Source organism: Oculina patagonica, chromosome 6 (genome assembly GCF_052425735.1).
Source record: "Oculina patagonica isolate OP01 chromosome 6, crgOcupat, whole genome shotgun sequence".
NCBI classification, from domain to species: Eukaryota; Metazoa; Cnidaria; class Anthozoa; order Scleractinia; family Oculinidae; genus Oculina; species Oculina patagonica.
Genome location: NC_135763.1, coordinates 37,321,406 through 37,342,559, shown reverse-complemented (window position 1 = coordinate 37,342,559; position 21,154 = coordinate 37,321,406). Strand labels below are relative to the sequence as shown.

The 21,154-nt window shown below is 38.3% G+C and overlaps 1 protein-coding gene and 2 long non-coding RNA genes across 3 annotated transcripts; 1 reads left to right on the top strand and 2 right to left on the bottom strand.

The window, feature by feature from the left end:
• The first annotated feature begins 6,594 nt into the window (after positions 1-6,594).
• On the top strand, positions 6,595-8,553 carry LOC144657711 (uncharacterized). Its single transcript, XR_013571599.1, has 2 exons — positions 6,595-6,777; positions 8,235-8,553. It is a non-coding gene; the product is annotated as an uncharacterized LOC144657711 (long non-coding RNA).
• Positions 8,554-10,989: 2,436 nt separating this feature from the next.
• Positions 10,990-12,781, bottom strand: LOC144657708 (uncharacterized). Its single transcript, XM_078518067.1, has 2 exons — positions 12,653-12,781; positions 10,990-11,468 (listed from the first exon to the last, which is right to left on the bottom strand). Exons 1-2 carry the CDS (start codon positions 12,749-12,751, stop codon positions 11,280-11,282), a joined length of 288 nt encoding a protein of 95 aa, XP_078374193.1. The 5' UTR covers positions 12,752-12,781; the 3' UTR covers positions 10,990-11,279.
• Positions 12,782-16,156: 3,375 nt separating this feature from the next.
• LOC144657706 (uncharacterized) lies at positions 16,157-17,725 on the bottom strand. The gene is made up of 2 exons (XR_013571596.1): positions 17,596-17,725; positions 16,157-16,608 (listed from the first exon to the last, which is right to left on the bottom strand). It is a non-coding gene; the product is annotated as an uncharacterized LOC144657706 (long non-coding RNA).
• Between the last annotated feature and the right edge of the window lie 3,429 nt (positions 17,726-21,154).

Here is a 21,154-nt window from a genome sequence, read left to right as displayed (position 1 = left end):
CCCGTGACAAAACAAGCTGTGAGAAAATATGTTGAATCTGGCCGCAATTCCTTCATATTCCACTGGAAATTCAACGGAACAGGACGTACAAGAACAGGTCGGTCGCCAGGGGACAACAAATCATGTTCGAGGGAGATATACCAACGAAACTCCAGATCAACGTGAACGGCGACTTCAAGCTAATCGCGAACGAAACAGAAGGCGAAGACAACAACGCACTTCAGAGCAAAGAGAACAGCTATTAGCTCAAAGAAGACAGACAATACAGGAGGAAACAGAGGAGCAGAGGAACAGGAGACTGGAATACCAAAGGGAAAACACTCAAGGTAGGAGAACATTAGAATCAATAAATAAAACAAAAGATATCACGTCAAGCTTCAGGGATGAATAAATCATTTCTTTTGTTTTATTCCCCCAAGCCTCAGATCAAAGTTAGAATATTAATATATCGGAATTGGCCTGTTGTAACTATAGCTTATAGGAAAACACAACTAACAAAATCAATATACATGTACTGTATTTTGAAACCATTTATTTTCAATAAACAAGGCCACTAGCTGGCTTGATTTCAAATCAGTCTGTTCATTATACCTAGGGGAAGGGGGTCTCAATGCCAAACCTCGTTCCCAGGGTCTCTCATCCTCCCGCCCCCTAGGGCGAGAGAAAAGAGGGGGGCTCTAGGGGGCGGGAAGATTAAAGACCCTGGGAACAAGGTTGTAAAAAACAAAACTTTTTTTAAGAAGTATGAATCTCAACTCAAATTTCCAGGGGTGTGAGGGAGTTCAAACTGAACAACCTTCTGTGGGGAGTGTGAATATTTTCTGGAACCACACAAATTATATCGATTCCAGTTACAGATTCAGAGGTGCACAAAGATAGGGGCAAAAGAGACTGTTAAGTGGAGGGATAACATAACACTTACAGTTCCTCAAATAAGGAAGGGGGTACTTTTTGGCAAACAAGGGGGAAACCTGCTAAAGAGAAAATTTGGTACTTTTCTCCAGCGATTTTAACTAATTGTATCAACCACCCAATAACTCCCCAATCCAATGCTACCCCTCCAACAAATATTTTTAAATTTCTAACAAATATATCTTCCTGCCTACTGTGGAAAATTGAATATGTATAATTCAATTAATGTTCAACTTCAAATAATCCACTCCTTATTTATAACACCCCCCCCCCCTCCCCAACCCAGAGCTTCGCGAGGCCCTGCGAGTCACGTATTACTAGTTAATTCCGGCAAAGAAACTTCCTATCATCCGGGAAAATTGCCTCATTGGTTCTCTCATGAAAGAGAGGCGAGCGTGATTCAAACCTCTTTCGCCGTTCTCAACAAGCGAAGACAATTTTTCCCCTCCCTCCAAACCCTGTTTTCTATACTGAGCATTAGAACGGGTTTTCCTTCACCTTTGTTAGGATAACACTTTGTGTTAGAAGGAACGTCAACCATGTCCGGCCCTGTAAATATCAGTCACTGAAGACTGACGACCAAAAAAATTTGCAAAAATTTGCGTTTCGTCCGATCCTTACGAAACTTGCAGGAAAGCGTAACAAGGCTTTTGCCCAGTCTCTTCGCAAATTTGAGCTAAAACACTTGAATGTGTTTCACTACTCAATGCAAAATGGCGTCCGATGCGAAGCTTTTAGCAAACGGCGGTTGTAAGGGCAGAGAGAGCTTTTGAGATTGTTTCAAGAGAAAGAAGGCAGTAATAATGGGATTTCTATTGATTTGATCGTCAACTGCGAAATACAAGCGAGGAATGAATCGACATTGAGGTAAGAGTTGTGTACTTGGTACGATACGGTACGAACGCATTTGGTGTGAAATGCACTAAAATATTTGCTTTCTGCGTTCGAAACCTTGCTTGCTGCTTGGAATTAATGTCTAAATTTATCTATGAGTATAAGGAGGTCGTTATATTTTGAGGAAAAGGGTTTTTGGGACAAAAATATTCGAAATTCCGGGACGCTTCTTGGCCGAAAAATATATGCTAATTTATCAAATTAGATTATTCATGAAGCTTAGATAAATTGTAATAAATTCTATATTCATTCTTTTTCAGCCAGAATTGCTGGATATGTTGACAATATACCATATTGTATATCATAAGAACAAAAATTTTAATTGTTTGATACTGCAACTATCTACCTTTAAAAATATCTTTCCATTTTGTCTTTGACTAGCACCCTTCCTCTGATTACTGTTTCGCTCTAGTAAATTGGCCAAAACCTCTTTAGTACAGTCACCAAAGAGGGTCCTGAAGAGGTAAAATGGGAACTGGGATTTGCCTATTTTTACTGGGATTTGCATATGTTTTTCCTGGGAAAACGGGATTTGGGTCACTGGGACTGGGATTCACAACCAGAAAATGGGAATGGGAAGCACGTCAGTACACGAAAAAAACATATATTTCAAGCTCAATATTAATAATATTCCTCAAGGCATAGATACAATGTTGAAAACTCTGAAACGAAACGCCTGCACGCAAGTGTCTTTCAAGTGGCGGTCAATTTTCCTGTCAGTGATTTAGTTACTGAGCGGAACAGCTATGACTAAGCATGCTCAAACTAGCGTAATCCAATATGGGCGAAACACATCCTCGTACCCAGGGTCTTCGTTCCCTTTGTACAGCGATCTGGAAACGAGCGAGCCTGGAAGGTTCTGATTGGAAGTCCAAAAATATCGGACTTCCGGTTGAATTGCGCATGCTTAGCTTTAAAAACCATGACTCAACGATTTTCTTGGTGTTTACTTCCGGCCATTTTATTGTTTTTAAAACCAACCAAAATCAATCTTGCAACGGAGCTGCTGAGAGTCGCCCGTGTCGTCAAGATTGCGCAGTATGGAACGAAGACTCGAGGTACGAGATTGGACGAAACGTGACGGCAATTCCTCTACTAACCTAGTAACACACACGGAGACATTCCTCTGAACTGCTCACTCAAAGAACTGGAGAAAACGTTAATACGGATGTGTTGAGTTGAGAATTTCAGAAAACGAAAGGGATTCACCAATTTCAACTAGCAGAAATAAAAACAGGATTTAGGACAATTAAAACAACACCGTTACTGCACGTATAGTACGTTTAATCCTTGATTTTTCATGCACTGGGATTTACCAAAAATTTCACTGCTGGGACTGGGATTTGAGCAAAAAATGGGCTGGGAAATGGGATTTAGGCAAAATTTTGGCTGGGAAATGGGATTTAGAACCCCCCCCCCCCCCCCCCCTTCAGGACCCTCACCAAAGTTTCCGTTTGCAGGCTTCTTGTAGTTACATTGAGCAGACTTTTGTACGTTTCCAGTAGTTACTTAGTCCGATCATTGACGACTGCTCCATAAAACGCTGACAAAATCGCGAAATTTAATACACTTTTTCTCAAATTTTTCTTGCCATCGCGAAAATTAATACTCGCGAAATTCGGCTCTCGAACTTTCGCGAAATTAAGTACGCGCGAAAATTAGTAAGAATAAGGTATTCAAAAATATTATGGGATGTTTCGAACAAAAGTATTTTTTCTGAAAGTTTGTTTCATAACCTTTCAAAAGAGGTATGTCTTTCTTCTCAGATGTAAATATCTTTTGAGAAAATAAATAAAGAGTAAATGTCGTCAATTTTTGGCAGTTTTGTTTACAGACATAGTTGAGATAAATTATTAAAAGACATTTTAAGCCCGGGCCAAACGAGGATGAGAGTTGATGAGAGTTGACTCTCATGAGAGTTTTTGTCAACTCTTATCGATTATCATCAACTCGGGCCAAACGAGAGCGAGAGTCCGTCAAACTTTCATCGACTCTCACGAAAAATTTGAACACGTTCAAAGTCGATGAGAGCGTATAAGAGTCGATGAGAGTGCATGAGAGTTCCATGCCAGACGAGAGTGAGAGTTTGAACTCTCATCAATTCTCATCGGCGTTTGGCTAGGGCTTTAGCCTTGTTCTAACCACTCATTCGCCAGAAATTCCATCTCTTTCATTTCCAATACGAGTTCAGTACTGGTAATTGAAGTTAATTTTAAAAAAACACGTGCAATTCGTATAGCTATCTCATTTAATTTTGTGCATGGCCACACATATTTTCTGAAGTTGCGTTAGGAAAATTTGAAGTTAGACTTTTCCATGGGAATTAAATGCCTTTCCATGTTTGAAAAAAACTCCTTCATGTCCAGCAACAAAACCACCAAAATTGTCATACGTTCATTTTTCCTTCAAAAAACCCCGATTATTTTCATTTTTTCTCTTTAATATTCACGCTATGTGGTTTGAATACTGCCAACTAATTTTGGTACTGTTATACCCGAGCCGTTTTGAAATAATATTTATCTCATAGTCAAAAACTAACAGATTTCATTTATATTAATGCACGGCGTATCACCGTTAAATTGTTATCGCCATTTAAAAAAAATCGTGTTTGCTTTTTTTTCCTCAGTGGTAGATTTACTCACCACTTGAAGTCGACTTGCTAGAGGAGTTGCGACTTTGATAAATGTTAGTCATTACGGCAGCAAAAATTCTACGAACATGCTTTGTTATTAGTTTCTCCGCCTGTACAGGGTTAATATTAGATATTACGACAGTTAAAATTATAAAAAAACACTAGACTGCAAAGCAGGTGTATTTTAGCTAGCGAGCGAGCGAGCGCATTTTCATCGGGCGAGCGCCATCTTGGATTCAAACTCGGGAGAGGCTTGGGGAGAGAGGTAAAAAGAGTCCGGCCCAACACGTGGCGGGGAATCTACTCGATCGCGAGCTTACATGTATACCGATAACTCACGCACCCACGGAAAACGCCTACACTTCGGGGCTAAGAAAACTGCCGTTAATTAGTTCGCCGCCTCTACAGGATTACAGTTTATTTGGCATTACGGCGGTGAAAATTATACAACAACGCTTTGTCTAAAAGTTTCGTCGCCCGTACGGGATTTTATAACTTCAGAACTTTTAACACATTTGGATAAATTATTGCATGTGGAGATTTCATAAAGAAGCTGCGATTGAGCGCCAATGAATGAATGAATGATATAGGTGCTTATATAGCGCATTTACAAAGCTCAATGCGCTTTACAGTTAGAATTTTTATTGGATGAGATCGTTTCTCTATCCTGAATTCGCCAAGTTCGTAAATTTATACACCAGCTAACTTCATATATTAACGATAATTAACTTATAGATAATTTCCAAATTTCTTGCCACCACGTTATTAACCAACGCGACAGAAAATTAACATAAAAATAGTTTTACAAGGCTTCTCTTTAATTTGTGACGTTAGCTTTAATTTGAGCATGGACATAAACGCGCATTAATTCCGCCGTGTTGCTATTTGAACGTACATTGCTGGTTGTGAATGAAGTTACACTGTCGATGGATCAGTAAACTCTATATGCATATTTCTAAAGTATAAAAAAACTCTGTCTGCATGTTTCGCCAGCCATATGGATCGAGCGCGTGATGAAGACCACGCAACAAGCCCTCGAGCTTAGCATTATACACCATAATTACAGCATAAATTTTTAATTTAATGCGACGCTATGACCACGCCAAAAAAACAACACGCTTTATCACCGGACGTTTAATTCGTGAAAATCGCACCAAAGCTTCTTTAAGGCTGGTTTTCAATCTGGTATCTTTCTGGGGATTGCTCGATCCGTTCGATTGTCAAAAGAAAGGTTTACAACCGTGCTCAAACTCTCTGATTATCAACCGACGCATTTGCTTTCGAGAAAATGCAAATTGATTGATACATTTAATTTTTTGTGTCTTGGTTAATATCACGACTAAAGTCAAGTATCTCAACGACGTGAAAGCCAATCTTAAAAATTGTAAGACGTTGTTCGAAATTGAAAAGACCAAACCATAAAAAAACTCTTGAAACTTATAAAAAAACAAATGTTTTTCCTTCACTAAGGCGTAAAAAAGCTAAATGTATTGGTGCCAATTTTGTCTTACGCAAACAGAAATGTGAGTGTACTGTCCACGTGGTTGTAAGTCAAAATTGTTTTGACAAAATATGTTGGTTTCTTTTGACAAAAATTCTTTTCTTAACACTTTAAACTAAAAGTATTTTCGAATTTTCGAAGAACGCCCACTTAAAAAAGTTTAGGTGGGGATTAAAATGTGATATTAGACCGCATTCGTTCACACGCACGTGTTATAATTCTTATGTTTGTACCCCTGGATTGAAAACTATTTCTTATACAATATAAAAACGCGTATTAGTTTAAATGGTTGATGGTTTCTCGCTTTTTTTTACGCGCACGTTGAAAAATTAACTTGTCCTTAATTCAGTTTATAGTGCCAACATAAACAGTTTCGCCCAAGGCGCCTTATGTGAGCCAAGCCTCTAAATAATTTAAACGTCATTTGTTATAAACAGTGAGTAGATACGTTAATTATAAACTGACTTCAAGTGCAACTGAGTTTTAACGCTGAAAGAGGGCAAGCTGGCTCATAAGTATTTAATGTTGAATTAATCTACGATGCGTAAACGCGTTTACTTAATATGGTCTTTAAACATCAGCTGATATTTACTGAACAAAAGGTTAATCGTTAATTTATGTCATTTTGTGCGTATAAAAGAAGAACATTTAACTTTCATTTTACTCACAGTTCAACAAGCTCTGAAAGATAAAGTAAAAGTTTTGACTAGGGCCGGTGAAGATGAATTCGCGGATAAGTTTCTTGGCTTTGTTGTATGTCTTCATTCTTGTAGTTCCCTGTTCTGTGTTAGCCCAGCAATGGAACTGTCCTTTCGATTACAGATGCGGAAAAAGACAGGTTTGGACACCAAAATACAAAGTTTTTTTTTGTGTATCAAAGTGAATGCTATGATATTACGGTTGGTATACGAATAAGACATAAAAATACAAAGTGACCCAGTTTGCTTCAATCGAAAAAGCACTGTACTGGTATCTCGGAGGTCATAATTTCGAATTCTGTTAAAGCCTAAACTTCTTTAGTCTTTCTTTTCTTAAAGTCTTGAACTGCGTTCATAACTGCAATAAACTTTCATTTCTAAATTCGACTTTCATCGATCCGCAGTGTAAATTTATGTTATTTCATATTCACTTCCATAAGATATAACTCTCCTGATATTACTTTTTGGCAAACAAAAACAATTGCCGAGAAAATGAAGTACATGTATGTTTTATGCTAAGACATGTACAAAAGATTTATACATAAACTTCAATAGAGCTTATGTATGTTAAGGTATATGTCGTTGATTTTTTACGACAAAGTTACCTGTAAAAGAAAAGCTGTAATCATTTTTAGGCAGGTCTTGATAGTGCTATTAGTGATGTCGTACACAAAGCAAACCACGGAGCCATGAAAACAAATTGCAGTCGTTAGTTAAACTAAAAGCGAAACCGTAGATTAACATATTTTGAGTACATTCTATAAAGTAAAAGCACAAGAGAAACAAAGAGACCCACCTGTTGATTTCTTGTTTACCATTCACGTCAAGCAGACAGGTGAAGTCATCAATTAGAGATACTCCATAAGCCAACACTGAAAATCGATCATTAGAAAGGAGTGAAGTACCAAATATACAACTCCTCGCTTACTGTAATTGTGAGGCGTTTTAGAGGGATTTTAAATAGCGCGAAGGCGGTGCCTTGGGGCGAATTTCGTTTTTAGCCAAATTTAGGCATGGGAAATGACAATCAAATTCGGTGAAATACAAAAAATAACCTCTTAAAACAGTGAAGGAACATTTCAATCATAACACAGGAAATACAAAAGAAGGTACGGATGGCCAAAAGTGACGAAGATTGAAACAGATTGCAATATGTTTTTTTAAAAATACTGTTGGGCTGAACATTGGTCAAAGTCAGTCTCGTTTGCTTTCAAATTTAAATTATATATGTAACGCCCGAGAGATACATTCGGTTGCAATGAAGCTATGGTTTTGTCATATCCATCCATAGAAGTAATTTCTTTGCAAACATTTAGTTTCATAGCAAGTATTTGGCAAAGCTTAATAAAATTAACTTTACTCAGCCGCGACACAGTCCCTTTAAATCAAGTAAGTTTGCATATCACAGGAAAAGCACCTCAAAATTTGATTGTTACCAAACCACAAATCTAAAGAACGTGTGAACTGTAAAAATCTGTTCAGATCTGAGTGAAACAAAATCAAAATCGATATGAAAGGAAAGCGAAATTTTTTTTAATCAAACATACATTATCTATAATAAAATATATCATCAACTGTGTGATTATCCTTTGTGTAGGTGAACGACGAGGTATCGGTGCCAAGAAACAAACTTGCAAATCGTCTTCGTTTACTGAGAGGCTTTCAACCAAGACCGTCTGAAGAAGGAAAATCAATGCAAGAAGAGAGGAGACTGGGCAATATAGCATATCATGAAGGCTCATGGGAATAGCATAACAGACGAACTTTTGCGATTTTTTTGAAAACAACCTTGTCTAAATATAGTTTTATCCTATCCTGTCCTACTTAAAAAAGATGTAACGCAACTATTTAGATAACAAATAAATGCTTTCTAAATTATTTGGCAAAATCTTGTAAAATAAACTATCAGCATTGGATTAATTTTACGTCTTGTTCAGTTTATAGTATTTATCTTGTCCTTTTTAAATTAACGCATCTTTTGGTTAACTAATCCTAAATGCCTATTTTATAGAACGCCTTTAGCCAGGTGAGGAAGGGCATTAGAACTTTCCACTTTTTAAAAAAAAATCCATGGGCGCTTAAACTTTAACAGTTTATTCCCATCACTGTTTGGTTGTCACGACCACAATTCCAAGCTCAAGTTTCAAACTATTTTACGGTAGTGACAATTTCTCAAAGCAAAATTTCGTAGCCTCTGACACTCAGTGGTCTCTGACTGAATCCAAACCAACATTATATCTTACACCGAATTGCAAAACAAGCATTCGACCTTAAATTTATGTAGTGGCCATTGAAATGGGAGTCTACTACTTTAAGCATTTCTGCTTTTATTCCTCGCGAAGCGAGGCCGAAGGCCGAGCGTAGCGGGTTGTATAATTTTGTCCCTCAAAGGGCTCAGGCGGGATGAAATCTCGTGTGGAGTTTACGGTCATATATATATATTTATTTATTTATTTATTTATTTATTTATTTGTGAGCTTGGTGTGTGGCGGAAATGACGTCACACGGCCGCCGCGCGCTGGTGGCCTAATGGTAAGGCGTCGAACTTGAAATCAGATCTTCGGGACTGAGGGCGGGGGTTCGAATCCGGCTAGGGTTTTTTTTCTTTTTTTTTTCTTTTTTTTTTGTGGGTTCGAATCCTGAACCCTTTTTTTTATCGTTTTTCTTTTCGGATTAAAATAACACTGATTTCCTCACAATACTCCCTCGACGCCTATTTAGGCTATAAACTGCTGATGTTGAAAAATGTTCATTGTTGTATGAAAATTTGCCATTTCGTTTTGAACCCATTGTTGCTGATGTAAAGGCTGATCGGGATTTCTCCATCCATTGGAAAGATAATCATCTCTGTTAAGTTCCTGTTGCTGTTGCTGTAATTGTTGTTGTTGTTTACGCGTGTCACTATTTTCTCGAGCAGACTGTAATCGAATATTTCTCTCCTCCTCCGATTCTAATTGAAAGCACGCTGCATCACTTTCCCTTCTTAATTGTAATCTATCCTGTAGCTGTTCAGTTGATTCTACTAAAAGTCTGTCTGTATAATTTTGTTTCAGTAATCTGCAGTAATTGTAATCTCTGTATTCTTGTGTCTTCAGCTTCTGTTTGTATTCTATCCGCGGCATTTTGGCGAAGTCTCTGTAATCGTGCAGTTCGTTGTTGTTCAGTTTCTGTTTGTATTCTGTCCGCGGTATTTTGTCAAAGTCTCTGTAATCGTGCAGTTCGTTGCTGTTCAGTTTCTGTTTGTAATCTGTCTGCTGTATTTTTCCTTTACTAGGCAACAATAACCCAGAGCTTCGCGAGGCCCTGCGAGTCACGTATTACTAGTAGACTACTCATCACTTTTAATTTAAAAGCTTGATACTGGGAAGATTTATGATATATTGAGTAAAAAATGATGGAAGTAATGCAGTGAAGGTGAAAGTAAAACCACTAGTGGGAAAAACATGTGTTTGTAGTTTCAGTGTAACGGCTTCAAAAAACAATCCGGAAACAGAACGAAAACTAGCAATGGTTTGTATTATGAGAGAAAAACCTTAACCTATATGAGGAAAAATAAGGGCCTAACGGTTAGTGCGCCGGACTCTGGATCGAGCGGTCGGGTTCAGGCCCTGGCCGCGGTCATTGTGTTATGTTCTTGGGCAAGACACTTTGCTCTCGTAGTGCCTCTCTCCACCCAGGTGTATAAATGTGTACCGGCGACATAATGCGGGGGGGGGGGGGGGGGAGGGGGTACCCTGCGATGGACTACTTCAGGGGGGGGGGGGGAGTAGAAATATTCCTAACCGCTTAATGCTACTGTACATGAGCCGGGATAAGCTCTTGCAAGTATGGGTCACTTTGGTTCGAGGCTTCCTTTTTTAAAACGGGAAAAATAAGAGTTTTCTATTAGTTCAAATATTCAATCTCTCTTTTGTGAAGGGAGAAACCTAAAAAGAGTAACTCAACATTTGTCTGCTTATACATTTTTCTTGACTTTCTTGTGGGATATTTTAAAATTCTTCGAATAAGAAAATGAAAGACTAACTAAGCTTTCAATCTTGGGCTAACAAAAGTAGCGGTTCTATTGTGTTAGCGCAGTATAGTAACACAGGGAGTAAAATTGCTGAGTTCTGATTGGCTAAGACAGACGATGACTTTCGATAGTTTGGCACGTCAAAGGTAAAGTAACTCCAAAGTTTCACTAAAATCCCCAAATCCTCTAAAGACAAAGACGGTTACTATAGAGAAACTACATCTCGGAGTCACAATAAGAAGCCGAGATTCCCGCCTCGACTATTGTATCCTCTGACACAAAAATCGATTAAATGTTGATTTTAGAACGGCTGAATTTACTGATAGACCAGCATTTATTTTCTTTTGTAAGCGGCGTTCATAGATATTACTGATTTGCACTTTACTATTAATCTCTCTTATCATCACAATGCTTACTCGCTACTTTTCAAACTAACAAAGATTTGTTCAATAAGTTTTCTCTACAATTTTCACTATCTATAGCCTTTGCTCCTTGACATGTTCGTCTCTGTATTTTTGGACGCACTTTCAATTACTTACAGTAAGCATCATTTCAATAATTCATTTTAATAATTCATCAGCATTTGCTCTACAATCTAAAGCGTCCATACTCCATCGTTTTGGTTTCTGTTTACTGATACAAGTCCTTTAAGTAAGCCCTTATATCTTCGTATCGATACTTGGGCGGACTCTTTTTGTTCTTCAACTCGGACTCCATTTTATTCCTTGTTGTGACGCTGTCCTCTGCAATTTCTCGGTCAACTGGGTCCTGAAATAATTCTTGACGTTCTCCAGACCTCATATCCTTTTTGGAAGCATGCTAAAAAGAAATATGGGAAGAAAATAGCCTGATTTATTTATGTGTGTATTAAACTACCCGAACAGTTTCTCATTTGTACGAGAGAGAATTTGTGTTTACAGCTAAACAGCCACACTCTTTAATTGTAAACTTTCGTATGATGGCCGGTGATTTTGAAGTTTTTCTAATTTGCTCATTTCATTTACCGGTATTATCAAACGAAAAAAAAAAACATTTAAAATATTTGAAATGTACGACGTTTAGTAGCTCGGGTGTGCCGCTCTATTAAGGAGATTTGCGGATAGGTAGTAAATTGAAAGACAAAGTACATTAAACCTAAACATGTGAAGTAAAATATCCTTTTCGTTAAAATTGCCTTTTAACGATCGAATACGTTTCAATTGCAATTTATAAATGTCACGTTCCATGTAACGCCCAATTGTACTCAACACACGCGCTTAGTTCAATGATAATGGTTTTTAATTTCAGCTATTGCAGGTGTTATTTCTTTCAAAGAAACCTTTAATATTCCGGCACTAGTGATATAAGCATTTATACGCCTAAACATAAGCATGGTACCAAAATAAAAGCAACGCTCAGGCATAACCAAAACAATTCGGCTTCTAACGTTGATCTTGCTTCGAGTCAATACGAATAAGCGTAAACTTTATGAACACAAGAAAACAAAAGTGATTTCTAGTGAGGTCAACATACCAGGGATGTAACTAGCAAGAGGCAAGACGAGGCACTTGCTTCGTCTAATTTTTTACCCAAAATTAAAAACAAAATATGTTTTGTTGGAAAATAATCCTTACCTCTAAAAGAGATTTATAGCTTCTAGATTTTAAAATGTTCTGGAGGGCGATGCCCCCCTGAGCCCACTAGAAAGATCTTACCTCGTCTATTGCAAAGGTCTGAATATGGCCCTGCATTCGAATAACGTAACGAGCGTGCTCGATCACCGCCTTAGTTGCTGTACTTAAGATTGTGTTGCTAATGTACTGCTTATGCTTTCATATGCTTATGTTAGCACTGAAAACGAAACTTTAAAGCACACATACCTTACTCTAAAAGCGAAGAAGCGAATGACAGAGAAAAATTAAAGAAGGGAGTTCTTTCTACGTACTTCTTGCGCCACTTAAAAAAAATTGGCCGGAAATTAACAGTAAATCTTAAAATAAGGGGAAATGAATTTCAGCACAAACCTCTGTGGTACAACCTCCATAAGGAGCGCCCCAATTGCATTGCCCAGCTACCACAGTCAAAGTAACGGAAAGAATCGCCACAGAGAGAAATACGTTCATCTTCAACAACTCATTCGCAACGGTTTCAATTGAACAAGACCGCGAGTTATACCCAGCTATATAACTCCAATTAACCGCAAATCATTATTAATTTACGAACGGAGACCGTTTTTCACTAAATGTTGCTATTAAATGACTTCGCTAGCTGAACAATTACTGTTTTTAATACGCATCTTTAGGGGACACCAAGCGTGCTAGTGGGAAGAATTATCATTCTTAAAACTCATCTTAGGGACATCAAACGTTCAAATATTTTATCAACCATTCATAATTTCTGTTTAAAATCTTTTTTGAGGTTTCCTTTCAGTCTTAAATTACTGGGTTTTTCTAAAAATGACCTTTCCTGGACATAAATTATTAACTGTTATTTCAGCAGAAGTATTCGGGTTTGCACGTTCAGGGTTGGGATTAATTGAAAGGTGAAATAAACAAAAACGTCAGGCGACCAAAATTATAAAAGGATTGAACCTTCATCTACAAAAATTTTCTTAAAAAGGTTTTTCATTAGTACTCTGAGTAGACGCTAAGATTTTAATTATCAATACAGCAATTATTTAATTTTTATTTGAATGAGAACGTAAGGCGTCTTGAATGCAGTTGCGGATACCATTAGAGAGGAAATATAAAATATGTCCATAGTTGAGCATAAGCTGCTGAAAACTCTTCGATACATTATTAATTTTTTTTAAAATAAGGGAGGGGCTTATGGGACCAAGAGAAAGAGAAAAAAAAATCAAAACAAAATCAAAAAAATCTTCGAAATAGATAACATCAATTTCAAACTAATTACGAGATATGCTATATTAAAATCATTGTATGGATACTTTTAATTCATCTATAAATTCCGGAACTAAATGCCGGGAAATTATGTATTACTTAAATCCAGTTTTAATAAATTTTTGTTCAAACTATATGTAAAGACTTTGCTTGAGCCAAAGTTATCACTTTCACACTACACTACGGATTTGTACAAACTTTTATTGACTTATCATAATCGCTTTTGCTGAAAAATTAGTAAAAACTGTACAATTTCTACACCTAAATTTGCTGGTACGTGGAGGCCAGCAGTTATTACAGGAGAAAAACATTGCTGCAATATACTGCAATTGTATTTATTTGACGCCCATCAATTTAGAAGATACCGCCAGCACGTACATGTGATGATACGAGCTCACACTGATCATGAGAAGCATTATTTTAGTTAAAGGATTTCGAAGGGGGAGATAATATCCACATAACAGGTATTAGAATAATGTGTTCGCGTGGTATGTCGTGCAGCGTCGCACGACCGGGTGACTTGAAGGACCCTTGTCAGCTACGCCATCCACCATTTTCGATGTTCTCGAAATTTTGAAAATTATATGATGAAGCGAAATTTTACTGCATCGCCGCAAGTTGTTTAACTGGAAGTCTGCTTATTACCTTAAGTAGTTTTATGGACATATCATTCATTTAGACACGCTTCGCGTGAAAAAAATATAATACCGAAAATCCCATGCGTCAACTAAAACAGAGGCGTGGCTGTCTAGGGTCCTTAAAGCATACAGAGAAAGTCAGCCTGCGTGCATCCGTCTTGTATTTCCTTTCTGCGCCGTGAGAAGGTAGGAGACGGCTGCACACGGACTAAGTCAAGTCATGAATGACATGGGGGATTTGTAACAAGAAAATGTTGCTCACACGGTTGGGGCAACAACTAGAAGCAGTTCACAATATGGCAGAAAAAAAACACAAATGTATAGAGTCCGTCTGTGCCATGAGAAACTCCCTAGAATGTTCGCAGTGAATACAGTGAAAGCGTTTCTCACAGTGAGCACAGTTTGATTTGAATTCGTTTTTTGTTCAAAACTTCCAGTTTTAAACAAAATATAGTTTGCTAAATGGATGGAACCTCCCGCTTTTTCACGCCTTTCCGGCGCGAAATGCAAATGAGTTAATTTGCGGCAGTCATGGCGTGTTGCAGAATCAAGAGTCCTGCGAGCAAAACATGCATTAAAATCTGATAAAACTTAAAACTACCATTGAAAAAAGAGATAATTATAACTTGTTATATTTTAACAGAATATCCTTAGCAAAAATGAAATACGTTTTATCAGTTAGTGCAACTGCCGTAGAAATACCCAGGTTGTTTGTTAACGCCTTGGTCGTTGACGTCACCTGTGCGTGCGAATGGCCATACCGTAAAATTCCGGTTATAAGCCCTGGGCTTATACAACTTCGTAAGGGGTTTTGAGTGGGCTTATAAGCGGAGGGGCTTATATCCGGGAGGGCTTACAAGCGGAATAAAAAAAATCGTTTCGAAACGAGCCACATGAGTGTTGATCGAAATGTGCTTTTAAGTTAAAAACGCACAAAAAGCAACTTTTAGCCCTGTTCAGTACTGTCATCCAGCAGAGGTGGGCTTATATCCGGGGGGACTTATAAACGGATGTATTTTTTTGTTTCCAGGTAGATGGGCCTATAACCGGAGGGGCTTATAAGCGGGGGGGATTATAACCGGAATTTCCCCCCCCCCCCCCCCCCCCCCCCCCACTTATTTTACCCTTCTACGGTATACATATTCAGAGTGAGACTCGATTCAAACATGTGCCTCTCTGTCAAGTGCAAATTTGCCTGGTTTGCGGGAGAGTGACCCAAGTAGTCCGTAATAATACAATCATCGGAATCTTTTCCTGAACAAAGAGGCATATTACATCAAACGCTTAGCACCTTTCCTCAACAGTGGACTGAAATCCAGCGTGAGAACTCTGTCTATTCTCTTGTGTAACCTTTTTGTTTTGGTCTCGTCACCCACATTTTTTAAGATCAAGCTTGTATGTAAATTTTCTTAGTCTGATGATGGTAAAGCTTATACCGAAATATCACAGTTTATTTGCCAAGATCTTCATTTGTTGTCTTAATTATTGGGCACAATAAACCTATTCGGGTTATCCTTCGTCCTTTGAGGAAGGTATTGGCACAATCAAAAAACCCGAGTGAACATTTAATCCCATTGGCCACCAATTGCATTCCCTTGGAATACCTAGACATAGCCAAGGAGTTTTTCGTTTTTGGGGAATTTCCGTTCGGGAAGAATGTGTTGCATTTGAAGTTTCCCCGAAAAATTAACCTGCCGATTCGGTTGAACGTCGAAATTTAGCATGGCCGTAAAAGTGGAAAGGCCTAGAACTGGTGCGAAAGATGCGAAAAGGTAAATGGAACGCGAATTTGGACGTTCCAACCGGGTACACGAAAGTACCTTCTCAGAAGTTCCATTTTCTAGTGGAATGCACCAAAAAGTCTTGTTCCTTCTCCTTACATTTCAACCAGAATTTCCGCGAAAGTTTTGTAAATGGCAAACGGCCATTGTTTTTTTTATTTCCAGGGTCCCGGGGCCAATTTCTAGTTGTTGAGACACATGAATTCTATAAGAGCAGGGCTTTCTTTATTGAAGTTTGTCAATTTTTGCTTGCACTTTATTTGTTGCTATTATTGTTACTATTAAACGAAACTGGAAAATGTATCCTTATGTTGCTATAGTTTACATTTGGTTTGTTACAACTCTAAGACTTGCAATTACTGTTCAGCGGTTTTAAGCGACATTGTAAAAAGCGCTATATAAATTATTAAATTATTATTATTATTACAATCTTGGTTTAAAGCAGCCAGACTATTGTCCTTCTTTTTTATTTGTATAATTCTCTTCGGCCCATGTGAGCCTTTCCCGGTTCTTCGTATAATCCGCCTGGCACCGCGAGAGCTTCATTTCCATACCGACTCTTTCCGTTTAACATGTTATATAATTTTTGTTTTTTGACGCGGTCCCCTGGAACTTCCCGTTCATCTGGAACCTGAAATGTTGCGGGAAATCCTCGTCCGCCCTACGAAATAAAAATAAAATATAAATATTGCCTCTTTCATTTAATAAACACACCGGTCTTGGTCTGAGGCCTGACAATTTTCAACACTAATCGAATTTTTACGTGCTAGATCATGATTTTAAGATACTGTAATAAACAATAACACGGCGAGCCGGAGCCTTGTGTGATCGAAAAGTCAACGAGTTGCAGCCGAGTTGACTATCGCTCAAAAAAGGACTAATTATTTTTGCAGCAACTCTAAAGGATTACGGTGCAAAACCTACTGAAGTCATTTTCCCTTCAAGAGCAACGCGCTCGCGGTCGTGTAAACAACAATGAGAGATCCTGATTCGCAGATTTCCAAAGAACAAACCAAGTCTCATCTACTAATGTAGTTGTTTAGTTTTCTATAGTTAGGAACAAGTGAGGTAATATGAAAATTCCTATCAGTACCAGATAGACCTACTTGCCGGCTCTTACAGGAGCTGGGACTGGGGCAAAGCACTCGTATTAATTCGTTAAAATCTTTGCTGACCGTGGCTACACTGTTTGCCTTACATTCAAAGTTCAACGCAAGAATCATTAAAACTTTCTTTTGTTAGATATCTTGCCTAAGACAGAGTTCGTGGAATATTTTTGTCCATCTTTTGCGAAATGCATCTGCTATGAACGACATTTTCAAAAAGCTAACTTTCAAAAAGAGTTTTTTATAGCCCCAGATTAAGTTCAAGTTCTTGTCTACCCGATATATTTTGGATTTTTCAGTTCAGCCTTGCAGTTTTTTCATTTAAAAACTTTCTTTTACAATACAGGTATTAGCAATTGAAAAGCTGCATTCTCGACAGACACACTTTCAAATCAAACATAGCAAAATTAATTTTGTGTAAAATGTAAATGTTCTCTGGTTTCCGAGCGGTGCCCCCTTAATTAGACTTCAAAACTTCTGCTCGTGGAAATAACAGAAATACAACTTGACAAGAATTCAAAGAAAGGAATTTGTGCACAAACCCTACAGCCAAAAGCACGTCCCCATTTACGACAACCCAGTGGTCTTGGCAGTCCCACAACGGTCAGAATAAGAGCAAAAAACGTCAGAGATTTCAATGCGTTCATTTTTCCACCGTTTCCCAACAAGAGCTTGTATATCACTGAGATATGACATCTATGTAACTCTTCTAAACACAAAATCATTGTTAATTAATGAAAAGAAAACGCTATTTTGCTAAACATTGCCAAAGATATCATAACATACGCACGGGAGGTAAAAGCATCTTCCTAATTACTTTGATATCTGCTGGAGATCACGAGTAACTGTAATACTAACTGATAAATTATACTTTCTTACATCTTATGCCATAAAATAAAGAACGTATTTAAAATCGCATCCCTTCATTCTTTTTTACTGTTTACGCAGTTCAAGAAGTTTTCTGATTAGATAGTTTCTGGCAAAAAAATAAGAATAAAAGGTATAACATTAGGTTGCTTGAACTCTGTTATTTATTCAGTCCTCTGAAAACCTTGCGGGAATCGCATTGTTTCTCATTTACACTGCGGTTTTCAAAAGGAGTTAGTTTATCAACTTTTGTCATTTTAGTGGCGTAAAAGATGTAACATAAAGTACTTGGTTGCCAGCTGTTAAAGTGGTTTCGAACACTATTTATATCTATTTATACACAGACAAAACATTCTAATATACACCGCACTCCTCTCTGTATGATCGATGCACTCTGCAGTTAATATTTTGCAAATGAAAAGATAAGGTTGTTTCTAAAAACGTGGTTAATGTACTTTACCAAATTGAGTTGCGGCGTACATCAAGATGATGCACCCAAATGATACATGATAATTATCACATCATAATCAGTGCTAAGAGTATTCGAGAAACGACGATAGCTATCGTTTTTATTTGCTAGAAAGGCTTTCAAAACGAACTTCGATGAACTTTAACTACGCGAGCGAAGGTGACCGTCATAAAGGACCCATAATGGCGGATTTATGAAAAGGGCCGCGTGATGTATTGTGGTCTATTTAGTGTGTTATGGTTATCGCTTGCAGCAGGCGATGGTTAATAATTAGGCCAGCGATGAAAAAATTTGGAAAATACACAAATATGAAGCTGAGGTCATTTTAAATAATCGATTAGTGCGTCGCATATGTTTTGATGTGATTTGCAAGATGGAAAAGTATCTAATTCTTCTATTTTAGTCTTTTTGAAAAGGTGTCTCATTTATTAAACGAACTGTTTTCGTTTTCGCTTTTTGTAACGGAGCAGAAGTTTCTCAAATACTGTATTTTAATTACTCATCCAATCAAAAAAGGCGTGAGTAACCTAGGTACACTCCCCCCGTGCCCCCCCCCTTGGCAAAAAAAAAAACCAAAAAGGTTTAATGGAAAGAACCCCCTATACGGCCCCAAACGACACAAACGACGCCCCGAGCGTGTCCGCTATAACGAGAGTTGACTGTACACAGAGCATGCGTTTCTCTGGTACTTTAAAAATGCCTTTTTTAATGTCTTGACCAATAAAAAACGAGCAGGAGTTTCTTTTAAAAAGATGTTTTAAATTTTTCGACCTATTAAAAACGACGTGACTGAACTAAGTAAACGGAGCAGGAGTTTCTTGTGTGTGTTTTCTTGCTCCATTAATTTTTTGTGAATTTTTAAACTTTAAGAAGCACTAAAAACGCCATTTTTAACTTTAAAAATTTATAAAAAATTAATAGAGCAAGAAAGAAAAATCTGAGACACCGTTGGACCAATATATGTAGATCAAATTCCACATAAAAGTTTAGTCGCTCATGTGAACGTGTTCTCAAATACTCGTTGCGGCCGCCGGGGGGGCGTTGGCATAGCGAGAGCCGAAGGGGGCATTTCAAAACCTTCGAGGGACGGATTTTGTCCGAAAGCGAGGCCCCAAAGCGGGGTGTCCGCAAGGCGAGAGTTGACTGTAACCTAATGTTGCGCAGCATCTTAATTGCAAACAAAATGCTGAGGTTGCTTATTATAGTTCATATATTCAAAACAAATTTCAAAAATAGAATGTATATTATATAAGCTTTCAGAAAATATATACTCTGTTAGGGTTAGCATTAATGGTTTGCACGCAATTTTATTGGAATGCAAACGCCCATTTTCCTTCCGTGATAGCTTAAGATTAAATAAATTATTTGACAGATTAAAACATGACGTGTCTAACTTTAGAACACAATGGACGTGAGTTACCTAGGTACACAGAGCAGAACTTTCTCCGGTATTTTAAAAAGGCAGTTAAAGTTTTTTATGTCTCCACAAAAAACGACGTGACTAAATTAGGTACACAAGGAAAAGGTTTCTCGCAGGCACTTTAAATTTCGCAGCAAAAACGGGTGTTTAAATTTTTTTGACTAATTCATAAACGACGTGACTCTCTACTCAGTATACAGAGCAGGAGTTTGTCGAGCACTTCAACTCCGCATTAAAAACGGTGCTTTAAATTTTTCGACCAATTAAAAAATAAGTTGACCCTGAGCAGAAGTTTCTCGGTCGAACATTTAAGAAACCGAGGGACTCGCCGTAGAACTCTTATTTAATTTTTTCCTTCGCTGTCGCTATTTTAATAAAAGTCTTGTCGTTCCTCGCCATTTTATTTCTTCCATGTCAGAATCTACCCTAACAGGGCCTATATTCTGTCTGTAATCACACTCGTCCACCCTTATGGGATCACTACCTTATCGTGGTAGGGTGGTTTGCGTGTCCCAGCAACCCGGAGAGCTATGCCGGCTGGAGTCTTGTACTCCTGGTAGGGCCACCCATGCCGGACAGATCGAAGGGTAGGGGCCTGACAAAAAGTGATCCCCTGGTCCTCCAGGTTGGGGGTTCGGCACAGGGCTAACAACCCTGTCCTGTAGAAAATGATTATGTTACGGAAACAGCAACAGAGGATACAACCACAACTGATTGCCATGGCCTTTCAGAGTCACCTCGAATGACACGGATGAATGGCAGTGGTGAAATCCGCAAGGAAGCCGCTGACAGGATTATGAAAGTCCTAGGCACAAAGACTAAGACCAGAATAGGTTTTTGGAATGTGCGAACCCTGTATCAAACGGGAAAACTGGCACAAGTAACAGCTGAAATGAGGCGCTATTGCTTACATATTCTAGGAGTTAGTGAGAGCAGGTGGACAGGTTCTGGAATAGTGAAAACATCAACAGGAGAAACTGTGCTGTATGCTGGCAGAGATGACAACCAACACCATGAGGGAGTTGCCATCATACTCAAGAAAGGAATGGAAAAGTACCTCTTAGAGTGGAAACCAATCAACAGCAGACTTATGACAGCTAGAATGAAGGGAAAGCATGTTAACCTGTCCCTTGTCCAATGTTATGCACCAACGAATGACAGCGATGACACCACAAAAGACAGCTTCTATGCACAACTGCAAGCAGAACTTGAGAAACTACCGCGCCATGACATGCTGGTTATAATGGGTGACCTTAATGCAAAGGTGGGAAGTGATAATTCGAACTATGACAGAGCAATGGGAAAGGAAGGCTGTGGTACTATGAATGAAAATGGAGAACGTCTT

Bases quoted from the DNA above. Each gene is read 5' to 3' on its own strand.
- LOC144657708 (XM_078518067.1), bottom strand. From the start codon at position 12,751: ATGAACGTATTTCTCTCTGTGGCGATTCTTTCCGTTACTTTGACTGTG. The intron at 11,469-12,652 runs GTTTGTGCTGAA...ATTTCTTTTTAG, and splicing joins ATGGAGGTTGTACCACAGAG to CATGCTTCCAAAAAGGATAT.